This window comes from Heterodontus francisci, chromosome 1, assembly GCF_036365525.1.
Source record: "Heterodontus francisci isolate sHetFra1 chromosome 1, sHetFra1.hap1, whole genome shotgun sequence".
NCBI classification, from domain to species: domain Eukaryota; kingdom Metazoa; phylum Chordata; class Chondrichthyes; order Heterodontiformes; family Heterodontidae; genus Heterodontus; species Heterodontus francisci.
The window spans coordinates 283,764,104-283,777,923 of record NC_090371.1 but is presented as its reverse complement, the minus strand read 5'-3'; the positions used below and the strand labels follow the sequence as shown (position 1 = coordinate 283,777,923).

At 37.5% G+C, this 13,820-nt stretch overlaps 1 protein-coding gene across 1 annotated transcript in view; it reads right to left on the bottom strand.

The window, feature by feature from the left end:
• LOC137372939 (filaggrin-2-like) overlaps positions 1–13,820 on the bottom strand; it is a 104,961-nt gene that overhangs the window by 40,920 nt on the left and 50,221 nt on the right. Inside the window, exon 2 of the mRNA XM_068037508.1 lies at positions 10,247–10,464. Within this exon, the coding sequence (XP_067893609.1) occupies positions 10,247–10,277 (31 nt within the window). The 5' untranslated portion in view covers positions 10,278–10,464. The remainder of the gene's footprint in view (positions 1–10,246; positions 10,465–13,820) is intronic.

The window sequence follows — 13,820 nt, the reverse complement described above, 5'->3', positions numbered from 1 at the left end:
TATTTTGTGTTTTGTGTGTATTTTGAGTTTTGTGTGTATTTTGTGTTTTGTGTGTATTTTGAGTTTTGTATGTATTTTGAGTTTTGTGTGTATTTTGTGTTTTGTGTGTATTTTGAGTTCTGTATGTATTTTGAGTTTTGTGTGTATTTTGTGTTTTGTGTGTATTTTGAGTTTTGTGTGTATTTTGTGTTTTGTGTGTATTTTGAGTTTTGTATGTATTTTGTGTGTATTTTGAGTTTTGTATGTATTTTGAGTTTTGTATGTATTTTGAGTTTTGTATGTATTTTGTGTTTTGTGTGTATTTTGAGTTTTGTGTGTAATTTGTGTTTTGTGTGTATTTTGAGTTTTGTGTGTATTTTGTGTTTTGTGTGTATTTTGTGTTTTGTGTGTATTTTGAGTTTTGTATGTATTTTGAGTTTTGTGTGTATTTTGTGTTTTGTGTGTATTTTGTGTTTTGTGTGTATTTTGGGTTTTGTGTGTATTTTGAGTTTTGTGTGTATTTTGAGTTTTGTGTGTATTTTGGGTTTTGTGTGTATTTTGAGTTTTGTGTGTATTTTGTGTTTTGTGTGTATTTTGTGTTTTGTGTGTATTTTGAGTTTTGTATGTATTTTGTGTTTTGTGTGTATTTTGTGTTTTGTATGTATTTTGTGTTTTGTGTGTATTTTGAGTTTTGTATGTATTTTGTGTTTTGTGTGATTTTGTGTTTTGTGTGTATTTTGAGTTTTGTATGTATTTTGTGTTTTGTGTGTATTTTGTGTTTTGTGTGTATTTTGAGTTTTGTATGTATTTTGTGTTTTGTGTGTATTTTGTGTTTTGTGTGTATTTTGAGTTTTGTATGTATTTTGAGTATTGTATGTATTTTGAGTTTTGTGTGTATTTTGAGTTTTGTATGTATTTTGAGTTTTGTGTGTATTTTGAGTTTTGTGTGTATTTTGTGTTTTGTGTGTATTTTGAGTATTGTGTGTATTTTGAGTTTTGTGTGTATTTTGAGTTTTGTATGTATTTTGAGTTTTGTATGTATTTTGAGTTTTGTGTGTATTTTGAGTTTTGTATGTATTTTGAGTTTTGTGTGTATTTTGAGTTTTGTATCTATTTTGAGTTTTGTATGTATTTTGAGTTTTGTGTGTATTTTGAGTTTTGTATGTATTTTGAGTTTTGTGTGTATTTTGAGTTTTGTATGTATTTTGAGTTTTGTATGTATTTTGAGTTTTGTGTGTATTTTGAGTTTTGTATGTATTTTGAGTTTTGTGTGTATTTTGTGTTTTGTGTGTATTTTGAGTTTTGTATGTGTTTTGAGTTTTGTGTGTATTTTGAGTTTTGTATGTATTTTGAGTTTTGTATGTATTTTGAGTTTTGTGTGTATTTTGAGTTTTGTATGTATTTTGAGTTTTGTGTGTATTTTGAGTTTTGTGTGTATTTTGTGTTTTGTGTGTATTTTGAGTATTGTATGTATTTTGAGTTTTGTGTGTATTTTGAGTTTTGTATGTATTTTGAGTTTTGTATGTATTTTGAGTTTTGTGTGTATTTGAGTTTTGTATGTATTTTGAGTTTTGTGTGTATTTTGAGTATTGTATGTATTTGAGTTTTGTATGTATTTTGAGTTTTGTGTGTATTTTGAGTTTTGTATCTATTTTGAGTTTTGTGTGTATTTTGAGTATTGTATGTATTTTGAGTATTGTATGTATTTTGAGTTTTGTGTGTATTTTGAGTTTTGTGTGTATTTTGAGTATTGTATGTATTTTGAGTTTTTTGTATATTTTGTGTTTGTGTGTATTTTGAGTTTTGTGTGTATTTTGAGTTTTGTATGTATTTTGAGTTTTGTATGTATTTTGAGTTTTGTGTGTATTTTGAGTTTTGTGTGTATTTTGTGTTTTGTATGTATTTTGAGTTTTGTATGTATTTTGAGTTTTGTGTGTATTTTGAGTTTTGTGTGTATTTTGAGTTTTGTATGTATTTTGAGTTTTGTGTGTATTTTGAGTATTGTATGTATTTCGAGTTTTGTGTGTATTTTGAGTTTTGTGTGTATTTTGTGTTTTGTGTGTATTTTGAGTTTTGTATGTATTTTGAGTATTGTGTGTATTTTGAGTTTTGTATGTATTTTGAGTTTTGTATGTATTTTGAGTTTTGTATGTATTTTGAGTATTGTGTGTATTTTGCGTTTTGTGTGTATTTTGAGTTTTGTGTGTATTTTGAGTTTTGTATGTATTTTGAGTTTTGTATGTATTTTGAGTTTTGTATGTATTTTGAGTTTTGTGTGTATTTTGAGTTTTGTATGTATTTTGAGTTTTGTGTGTATTTTGAGTATTGTGTGTATTTTGAGTTTTGTATGTATTTTGAGTTTCGTGTGTATTTTGAGTCTTGTGTGGATTTTGAGTTTTGTATGTATTTTGAGTTTTGTATGTATTTTGAGTTTTGTATGTATTTTGAGTTTTGTGTGTATTTTGAGTTTTGTATGTATTTTGAGTTTTGTATGTATTTTGAGTTTTGTATGTATTTTGAGTTTTGTGTGTATTTTGAGTATTGCATGTATTTTGAGTTTTGTATGTATTTTGAGTTTTGTATGTATTTTGAGTTTTGTGTGTATTTTGAGTTTTGTATGTATTTTGAGTTTTGTGTGTATTTTGAGTTTTGTATGTATTTTGACTATTGCATGTATTTTGTGTTTTGTGTGTATTTTGAGTTTTGTGTGTATTTTGAGTTTTGTGTGTATTTTGAGTTTTGTATGTATTTTGAGTATTGCATGTATTTTGAGTTTTGTATGTATTTTGAGTTTTGTATGTATTTTGAGTATTGCATGTATTTTGAGTATTGCATGTATTTTGAGTTTTGTATGTATATTGAGTTTTGTATGTATTTTGAGTATTGCATGTATTTTGAGTATTGTATGTATTTTGAGTTTTGTGTGTATTTTGAGTTTTGTATGTATTTTGAGTTTTGTGTGTATTTTGAGTTTTGTATGTATTTTGCTGTTACAAAAATTTCTAAATTCACTTGTAACAGCCCTTCAAAACACTCCCACAGGGGATGCTGAGACCAAGTGGGCCCACATCAGAGACGCCATCTATGAGTCAGCTTTGACCACCTACGGCAAAAGTGCGAAGAGAAATGCAGACTGGTTTCAATCTCATAATGAAGAGCTGGAACCTGTCATAGCCGCTAAGCGCATTGCACTTTTGAACTACAAGAAAGCCCCCAGCGATTTAACATCCGCAGCACTTAAAGCAGCCAGAAGTACTGCACAAAGAACAGCTAGGCGTTGCGCAAACGACTACTGGCAACACCTATGCAGTCATATTCAGCTGGCCTCAGACACCGGAAACATCAGAGGAATGTATGATGGCATGAAGAGAGCTCTTGGGCCAACCATCAAGAAGATCACCCCCCTCAAATCTAAATCGGGGGACATAATCACTGACCAACGCAAACAGATGGACCGCTGGGTTGAGCACTACCTAGAACTGTACTCCAGGGAGAATGCTGTCACTGAGACTGCCCTCAATGCAGCCCAGCCTCTACCAGTCATGGATGAGCTGGACATACAGCCAACCAAATCGGAACTCAGCGATGCCATTGATTCCCTAGCCAGCGGAAAAGCCCCTGGGAAGGACAGCATTACCCCTGAAATAATCAAGAGTGCCAAGCCTGCTATACTCTCAGCACTACATGAACTGCTATGCCTGTGCTGGGACAAGGGAGCAGTACCCCAGGACATGCGCGATGCCAACATCATCACCCTCTATAAAAACAAAGGTGACCGCGGTGACTGCAACAACTACCGTGGAATCTCCCTGCTCAGCATAGTGGGGAAAGTCTTTGCTCGAGTCGCTCTGAACAGGCTCCAGAAGCTGGCCGAGCGCGTCTACCCTGAGGCACAGTGTGGCTTTCGTGCAGAGAGATCGACTATTGACATGCTGTTCTCCCTTTGTCAGATACAGGAGAAATGCCGTGAACAACAGATGCCCCTCTACATTGCTTTCATTGATCTCACCAAAGCCTTTGACCTCGTCAGCAGACGTGGTCTCTTCAGACTACTAGAAAAGATCGGATGTCCACCAAAGCTACTAAGTATCATCACCTCATTCCATGACAATATGAAAGGCACAATTCAACATGGTGGCTCCTCATCAGAGCCCTTTCCTATCCTGAGTGGTGTGAAACAGGGCTGTGTTCTCGCACCCACACTTTTTGGGATTTTCTTCTCCCTGCTGCTTTCACATGCGTTCAAATCCTCTGAAGAAGGAATTTTCCTCCACACAAGATCAGGGGGCAGGTTGTTCAACCTTGCCCGTCTAAGAGCGAAGTCCAAAGTACGGAAAGTCCTCATCAGAGAACTCCTCTTTGCTGACGATGCTGCTTTAACATCTCACACTGAAGAATGCCTGCAGAGTCTCATCGACAGGTTTGCGTCTGCCTGCAATGAATTTGGCCTAACCATCAGCCTCAAGAAAACGAACATCATGGGGCAGGATGTCAGAAATGCTCCATCCATCAATATTGGCGACCACGCTCTGGAAGTGGTTCAAGAGTTCACCTACCTAGGCTCAACTATCACCAGTAACCTGTCTCTAGATGCAGAAATCAACAAGCGCATGGGTAAGGCTTCCACTGCTATGTCCAGACTGGCCAAGAGAGTGTGGGAAAATGGCGCACTGACACGGAACACAAAAGTCCGAGTGTATCAGGCCTGTGTCCTCAGTACCTTGCTCTACGGCAGCGAGGCCTGGACAACGTATGCCAGCCAAGAGCGACGTCTCAATTCATTCCATCTTCGCTGCCTTCGGAGAATACTTGGCATCAGGTGGCAGGACTATATCTCCAACACAGAAGTCCTTGAAGCGGCCAACACCCCCAGCTTATACACACTACTGAGTCAGCGGCGCTTGAGATGGCTTGGCCATGTGAGCCGCATGGAAGATGGCAGGATCCCCAAAGACACATTGTACAGCGAGCTCGCCACTGGTATCAGACCCACCGGCCGTCCATGTCTCCGTTATAAAGCCAAAGAACAAAGAACAAAGATAATTACAGCACAGGAACAGGCCCTTCGGCCCTCCAAGCCTGCGCCGATCCAGATCCTCTCTCTAAACATGTCGCCTATTTTCTAAGGTTCTGTATCTCTTTTCTTCCTGCCCATTCATGTATCTGTCTAGATACATCTTAAAAGACTCTATCGTGCCCGCGTCTACCACCTCCGCTGGCAACGCGTTCCAGGTGCCCACCACCCTCTGCGTAAAGAACTTTCCACGCATATCCCCCCTAAACATTTCCCCTTTCACTTTGAACTCGTGTCCTCTAGTAATTGAAACCCCCACTCTGGGAAAAAGCCTCTTGCTGTCCACCCTGTCTATACCTCTCATGATTTTGTACACCTCAATCAGGTCCCCCCTCAACCTCCGTCTTTCTAATGAAAATAATCCTAATCTACTCAACCTCCCTTCATAGCTAGCACCCTCCATACCAGGCAACATCCTGGTGAACCTCCTCTGCACCCTCTCCAAAGCATCCACATCCTTTTGATAATGTGGCGACCAGAACTGTACGCAGTATTCCAAATGTGGCCGAACCAAAGTCCTATACAACTGTAACATGACCTGCCAACTCTTGTACTCAATGCCCCGTCCGATGAAGGAAAGCATGCCGTATGCCTTCTTGACCACTCTATTTACCTGCGTTGCCACCTTCAGGGAACAGTGGACCTGAACACCCAAATCTCTCTGGACATCAATTTTCCCCAGGACTTTTCCATTTACTGTATAGTTCACTCTTGAATTGGATCTTCCAAAATGCATCACCTCGCATTTGCCCTGATTGAACTCCATCTGCCATTTCTCTGCCCAACTCTCTAATCTATCTATATTCTGCTGTATTCTCTGACAGTCCCCTTCACTATCTGCTACTCCACCAATCTTAGTGTCGTCTGCAAACTTGCTAATCAGTCCACCTATACTTTCCTCCAAATCATTAATGTATATCACAAACAACAGTGGTCCCAGCACGGATCCCTGTGGAACACCACTGGTCACACGTCTCCATTTTGAGAAACTCCCTTCCACTGCTACTCTCTGTCTCCTGTTGCCCAGCCAGTTCTTTATCCATCTAGCTATTACACCTTGGACCCCAAGCGCCTTCACTTTCTCCATCAGCCTGCCATGGGGAACCTTATCAAACGCCTTACTGAAGTCCATGTATATGACATCGACAGCCCTTCCCTCATCAATCAACTTTGTCACTTCCTCAAAGAATTCTATTAAGTTGGTAAGACATGACCTTCCCTGCACAAAACCATGTTGCCTATCACTGATGAGCCCATTTTCTTCCAAATGGGAATAGATCCTATCCCTCAGTATCTTCTCCAGCAGCTTCCCTACCACTGACGTCAGGCTCACCGGTCTATAATTACCTGGATTATCCCTGCTACCCTTCTTAAACAAGGGGACAACATTAGCAATTCTCCAGTCCTCCGGGACCTCACCCGTGTTTAAGGATGCTGCAAAGATATCTGTTAAGGCCCCAGCTATTTCCTCTCTCGCTTCCCTCAGTAACCTGGGATAGATCCCATCCGGACCTGGGGACTTGTCCACCTTAATGCCCTTTAGAATACCCAACACTTCCTCCCTCCTTATGCCGACTTGACCTAGAGTAATCAAACATCTGTTCCTAACCTCAACATCCGTCATGTCCCTCTCCTCGGTGAATACCGATGCAAAGTACTCGTTTAGAATCTCATCCATATTCTCTGAGTCCAAGCATAACATTCCTCCTTTGTCCTTTAGTGGGCCAATCCTTTCTCTAGTTACCCTCTTTCTCCTTATATATGAATAAAAGGCTTTGGGATTTTCCTTAACCCTGTTTGCTAAAGATATTTCATGACCCCTTTTAGCCCTCTTAATTCCTCGTTTCAGATTGGTCCCACATTCCCGATATTCTTTCAAAGCTTCGTCTTTCATCAGCCGCCTACACCTTATGTATGCTTCCTTTTTCCTCTTAGCTAGTCTCACAATTTCACCTGTCATCCATGGTTCCCTAATCTTGCCATTTCTATCCCTCATTTTCACAGGAACATGTCTCTCCTGCACGCTAATCAACCTCTCTTTAAAAGCCTCCCACATATCACATGTGGATTTACCTTCAAACAGCTGCTCCCAATCTACATTTCCCAGCTCCTGCCGAATTTTGGTATAGTTGGCCTTCCCCCAATTTAGCACTCTTCCTTTAGGACCACTCTCATCTTTGTCTGCAAACGCGACATGAAATCGTGTGACATTGATCACAAGTCGTGGGAGTCAGTTGCCAGCATTCGCCAGAGCTGGCGGGCAGCCATAAAGACAGGGCTAAATTGTGGCGAGTCGAAGAGACTTAGTAGTTGGCAGGAAAAAAGACAGAGGCGCAAGGGGAGAGCCAACTGTGCAACAGCCCCAACAAACAAATTTCTCTGCAGCACCTGTGGAAGAGCCTGTCACTCCAGAATTGGCCTTTATAGCCACTCCAGGCGCTGCTTCACAAACCACTGACCACCTCCAGGCGCGTATCCATTGTCTCTCGAGATAAGGAGGCCCAAAAGAAAGAATGTATTTTGACTATTGCATGTATTTTGTGTTTTGTGTGTATTTTGAGTTTTGTATGTATTTTGAGTTTTGTATGTATTTTGAGTATTGCATGTATTTTGACTATTGCATGTATTTTGTGTTTTGTGTGTATTTTGTGTTTTGTGTGTATTTTGAGTTTTGTATGTATTTTGAGTTTTGTATGTATTTTGAGTATTGCATGTATTTTGTGTTTTGTGTGTATTTTGAGTTTTGTGTGTATTTTGAGTTTTGTGTGTATTTTGTGTTTTGTGTGTATTTTGAGTTTTGTCTGTATTTTGAGTTTTGTATGTATTTTGTGTTTTGTGTGTATTTTGAGTTTTGTATGTATTTTGTGTTTTGTGTGTATTTTGTGTTTTGTGTGTATTTTGTGTTTTGTGTGTATTTTGAGTTTTGTATGTATTTTGAGTTTTGTGTGTATTTTGTGTTTTGTGTGTATTTTGAGTTTTGTATGTATTTTGTGTTTTGTGTGTATTTTGTGTTTTGTGTGTATTTTGAGTTTTGTGTGTATTTTGTGTTTTGTGTGTATTTTGTGTTTTGTGTGTATTTTGAGTTTTGTATGTATTTTGTGTTTTGTGTGTATTTTGTGTTTTGTGTGTATTTTGAGTTTTGTGTGTATTTTGTGTTTTGTGTGTATTTTGAGTTTTGTATGTATTTTGTGTTTTGTGTGTATTTTGAGTTTTGTATGTATTTTGTGTTTTGTGTGTATTTTGTGTTTTGTATGTATTTTGAGTTTTGTATGTATTTTGTGTTTTGTGTGTATTTTGTGTTTTGTGTGTATTTTGAGTTTTGTATGTATTTTGAGTTTTGTGTGTATTTTGTGTTTTGTGTGTATTTTGAGTTTTGTATGTATTTTGAGTTTTGTGTGTATTTTGTGTTTTGTGTGTATTTTGAGTTTTGTATGTATTTTGTGTTTTGTGTGTATTTTGTGTTTTGTGTGTATTTTGAGTTTTGTATGTATTTTGAGTTTTGTGTGTATTTTGTGTTTTGTGTGTATTTTGTGTTTTGTGTGTATTTTGTGTTTTGTGTGTATTTTGAGTTTTGTATGTATTTTGTGTTTTGTGTGTATTTTGAGTTTTGTATGTATTTTGTGTTTTGTGTGTATTTTGTGTTTTGTGTGTATTTTGTGTTTTGTGTGTATTTTGAGTTTTGTATGTATTTTGTGTTTTGTGTGTATTTTGTGTTTTGTATGTATTTTGAGTTTTGTATGTATTTTGTGTTTTGTGTGTATTTTGTGTTTTGTGTGTATTTTGAGTTTTGTATGTATTTTGTGTTTTGTGTGTATTTTGTGTTTTGTATGTATTTTGTGTTTTGTGTGTATTTTGAGTTTTGTATGTATTTTGTGTTTTGTGTGTATTTTGTGTTTTGTGTGTATTTTGTGTTTTGTGTGTATTTTGAGTTTTGTATGTATTTTGTGTTTTGTGTGTATTTTGTGTTTTGTATGTATTTTGAGTTTTGTATGTATTTTGTGTTTTGTGTGTATTTTGTGTTTTGTGTGTATTTTGAGTTTTGTATGTATTTTGTGTTTTGTGTGTATTTTGTGTTTTGTATGTATTTTGAGTTTTGTATGTATTTTGTGTTTTGTGTGTATTTTGTGTTTTGTGTGTATTTTGAGTTTTGTATGTATTTTGTGTTTTGTGTGTATTTTGTGTTTTGTATGTATTTTGTGTTTTGTGTGTATTTTGAGTTTTGTATGTATTTTGTGTGTATTTTGTGTTTTGTGTGTATTTTGAGTTTTGTATGTGTTTTGTGTGTATTTTGTGTTTTGTGTGTATTTTGAGTTTTGTATGTATTTTGTGTTTTGTGTGTATTTTGAGTTTTGTATGTATTTTGTGTTTTGTGTGTATTTTGTGTTTTGTGTGTATTTTGTGTTTTGTGTGTATTTTGAGTTTTGTATGTATTTTGTGTTTTGTGTGTATTTTGTGTTTTGTATGTATTTTGAGTTTTGTATGTATTTTGTGTTTTGTGTGTATTTTGTGTTTTGTGTGTATTTTGAGTTTTGTATGTATTTTGTGTTTTGTGTGTATTTTGTGTTTTGTATGTATTTTGTGTTTTGTGTGTATTTTGAGTTTTGTATGTATTTTGTGTTTTGTGTGTATTTTGTGTTTTGTGTGTATTTTGTGTTTTGTGTGTATTTTGAGTTTTGTATGTATTTTGTGTTTTGTGTGTATTTTGTGTTTTGTATGTATTTTGAGTTTTGTATGTATTTTGTGTTTTGTGTGTATTTTGTGTTTTGTGTGTATTTTGAGTTTTGTATGTATTTTGTGTTTTGTGTGTATTTTGTGTTTTGTATGTATTTTGAGTTTTGTATGTATTTTGTGTTTTGTGTGTATTTTGTGTTTTGTGTGTATTTTGAGTTTTGTATGTATTTTGTGTTTTGTGTGTATTTTGAGTTTTGTATGTATTTTGTGTTTTGTGTGTATTTTGAGTTTTGTATGTATTTTGTGTTTTGTGTGTATTTTGTGTTTTGTGTGTATTTTGAGTTTTGTATGTGTTTTGTGTGTATTTTGAGTTTTGTTTGAATGGCATTATAATTTCACATTTAATTTTCAGGACTAATAATTACAGACAACAACACTTTTGATTCAACCTTATCAAGTAGATGATTGTCTAAAATGTTTTGATATAAGTTTCTTAATAGCCTTTTAGAAAACAAAGCTTACATTTATACAGCACCTTATGTAACTTCAGCATGTTCCAAAGCCCAATTAAGTACTTTTTAAGTGTAGTCTCTGTTGTAACAATGCAACAGTATAGCAGGGTTTCCACAAACTTCAGAGATAAACAACCAGAAAATCCATTTTAGTCTTGTTGGTTTCACAATAAATGTTGGCATGGACACCCAGGAGATCGAAAGCAAAATACTTTGGATGCTGGAAACCTGAAAGAGAAACAAGAATTAAAACAGAAAATTCTGGAAAACATACTGCAAGTCAGGCAGCATCTGTGGATAAATTCATGAAATTAACTCTTCGTTGTCTAGATTCAGGTGTGAAGAATGGCCAATTCTGTTGGGCAGCAAAGAGCTGCTGCTGCTCATGGAACCAGCATCCCAGACAGAGCTGGGAGACAAGTGGGGGAGAAAATTAACACAAGAAAGTATGAAATGAGCAAACAGCATTCAGGGTATGAAGTCTATTCCCACCCCAGACCAGGCACATTTTGCCCTGTCATGCATGTTGCCCACCATAGTCAATCTTTCGAAGTCAGCAACCACCTACTGGAGAAACTGGTGCTGCTGACCCTTTTTCTCTGTAGGGTATCAACTAATGTGACAGACAAAGATACACTAAAACCAAAGTCTCGTATAACTTCACTTTATTAGTACTAAAATCACTTAAAACATACAAATGCTTACAACAGTTTTATTTAGACACCAATTAAGTACAAGTCTCACTTCTTGTACAAGATACTACCCATCAACACAGAGGTGATCAGTCTCTTGTCACGGTTGATCACTGAGCCTCCAGACTCAGGGTCCTGCCTTCGAGAGTTGTTCCCGGGTTCTCACCGAGAATGCCCTCCAGTGTTAACCCTTATATGTTCTTTGAAGGCTCCTTGCTCAACCCATGACTTACATGATCTTGTTTTGCACTAATCTTCAAGCAATATCTCATCTTTGGCAAGCATTAGCCATCTAGCCACCTGGACAGAAGTCCAGACTTGTTTACAATAACCACCATTTGCTCCCCTATATCTGATCCTCTTTTATCTATTCTTGTTCAATAGTCTAGTCTAATGGTCACATATCCCTAACCACAAGCTTCGTCATGTCTGTTAGCTTACTTCAGCAGGTTCTGCACATATCTTTAGCTGCCTTAGAGCATGCTGGGTATAAAGCGTTACTTGACCACCTTTTCAGAGTTTACAGGGGTTTTGACAGAGTAAATAAATTGAAACTATTTCCAGTGGCAGGAGGGGTGGTAACCAGAGGACACAGATTTACAGTAATTGACAAACAAACTAGAGAGAGAATGAGGAGAATTTTGATGATTTGTTGTGATCTGGAATGAGCTGCTTGAAAGGGCGGTGGAAGCAGATTCAATAGTAATTTTCAAAAGGGAATTGGATAAATACTCGAAAAGGAAAAATTTGTAGGGCTATGGGGAAAGAGCAAGGGGAGTGGGACTAATTGGACAGCTCTTTCAAAGAGCTGACACAGGCATGATGGACTGAATGGCCTCCCTCTGTGCTGTACAATTCCATAATTCCAGGTAAAATAAAGGTCTGTAAGGTTTTCTCCACCCTTACAATTTCAAACTGAAACTCAACCATAATCCTTGTGATGCACAAACTGCCATGTTCTGTTGAGTATATATCTGCAACTATACTTATCCTTATAATCTTCAAACCCACTCGGGAAACAAATAATTATCCATCCCTTTTTCAAATTTCATCCACACAGTACTTGTTGGAGCTATTTTGCTTCTTTACATGGGAGTCTTCCAATCTCGAATCTTGCTTAAAGTTTGTTAATTCTGGAAATCTTTCTGATTCTGAGAGTTTCTCTCTGAAATGTCTTAGTGCAAAAGCCTTAAAGGGGGCTGGAATTCTTAAAATGCATACAGGAGAGCTTTTTGAGCCAGTATGTAGAAAGTCCTACAAGAGAAGGAGCAGTACTGGACCTAATCCTAGGGAATGAAGCGGACAAGTGGTAGAAGTGTCAGTGGGGGAACATTTCAGGGATAGTGACCATAACTCTGTAAGATTTAAGGTGGTTATGGAATAGGACAAAGATGGACCGGAAATAAAGGTACTGAATTGGGGGAAGGCTGATTTCAATCTAATAAAACGGGATCTGGCTAAAGTGGACTGGGAGGAACTACTTGTAGGAAAGCCTACAACAGGCCAATGGGAGTCATTCAAAGAGGAAATAGTGAGAGTTCAGAGCCAACATGCACACGTTAAGGTGAAGGGTAGGACCAACAAGTCCAGGGAACACTGGATGTCAAGGGATATAGAGTATTGGATCAGGAAAAAAAAGGAGGCTTATGGCAGATTCGGAGCGCTGAAAACATCAGAGGCATTTAAGGAGAATAGAAAGTGTAGGGGGGTACTTAAAAAAGTAATTAGGAGAGCGAAGAGAGGACATGAAAAAACACTGGTGGTCAATAAAAAACAAAATCCCAAGGCATTTTATAAGTATATTAAGGGCAAGAGGATAACCAGGGAAAGAGTAAGGCCCATTAGGGACCAAAGTGGCAATCTGTGTGTGGAGCCGGAGGACCTAGGTGAGGTATTAAATGATTACTTTTCATCTGTTTTCACTGTGGAGAACGACGATGTAGGTGTAGAGATCAGGGAGAGGGATTGTGATATACTTGAACATATCAGCATTGAAAGGGAGGAAGTATTAGCTGTTTCAGTGGGCTTAAAAGTGGATAAATCCCAAGGCCCAGATGAGATGTATCCCAGGCTGTTATGTGAGGCAAGGGAGGAGACAGCAGGGGCTCTGACACAAATTTTCAGATCCTCTCTGGCCACAGGTGAGGTACCAGAGGATTGGAGGACAGCGAATGTGGTATCATTATCAAGAAGTGTAGCAGGTAATTACAGCCCAGTAAGTCTAACATCAGTGGTTGGGAAACTATTGGGACAGGATTAATCTCCACTTGGAGAGGCAGGGATTAATCAGGGATAGTCAGCATGGCTTTGTCAGGGGGAGATTGTGTCTAATGAACTTGATTGAAATTTTCGAGGTGGTGAAGAGATGTGTAAATAAGGGTAAAGCAGTTGATGTAGTCTACATGGACTTCAGTAAGGCTTTTGATAAGGTCCCGCATGGGAGATTGGTTAAGAAGGTAAGAGCCCATGGGATCCCGGGCAATTTGGCAAATTGGATCCAAAATTGTCTTAGTGGCAGGAGGCAGAGGGTGATGGTCGAGGGTTGTTTTTTCGAGTGGAAGCCTGTGACCAGTGGTGTACCGCAGGGATCAGTGTTGGGACCTTTGCTGTTTGTAGTCTATGTTAATGATTTAGACATGAATATAGGAGGTATGATCAGTAAGTTCGCAGATGACACGAAAATTAGTGGTGTCGTAAATAGCGAGGAGGAAAGCCTTAGATTACAGGATGATATAGTTGGGCTGGTAAGGTGGGCGGAGCTGTGGCAAATGGAATTTAATCCTGAGATGATGAGGTGATGCATTTTGGGAGGACTAACAAGGCAAGGGAATATACAATGGATGGTAGGACCCTAGGAAGTACAGAGTGTCAGAGAGATCTTGGTGTACTTGT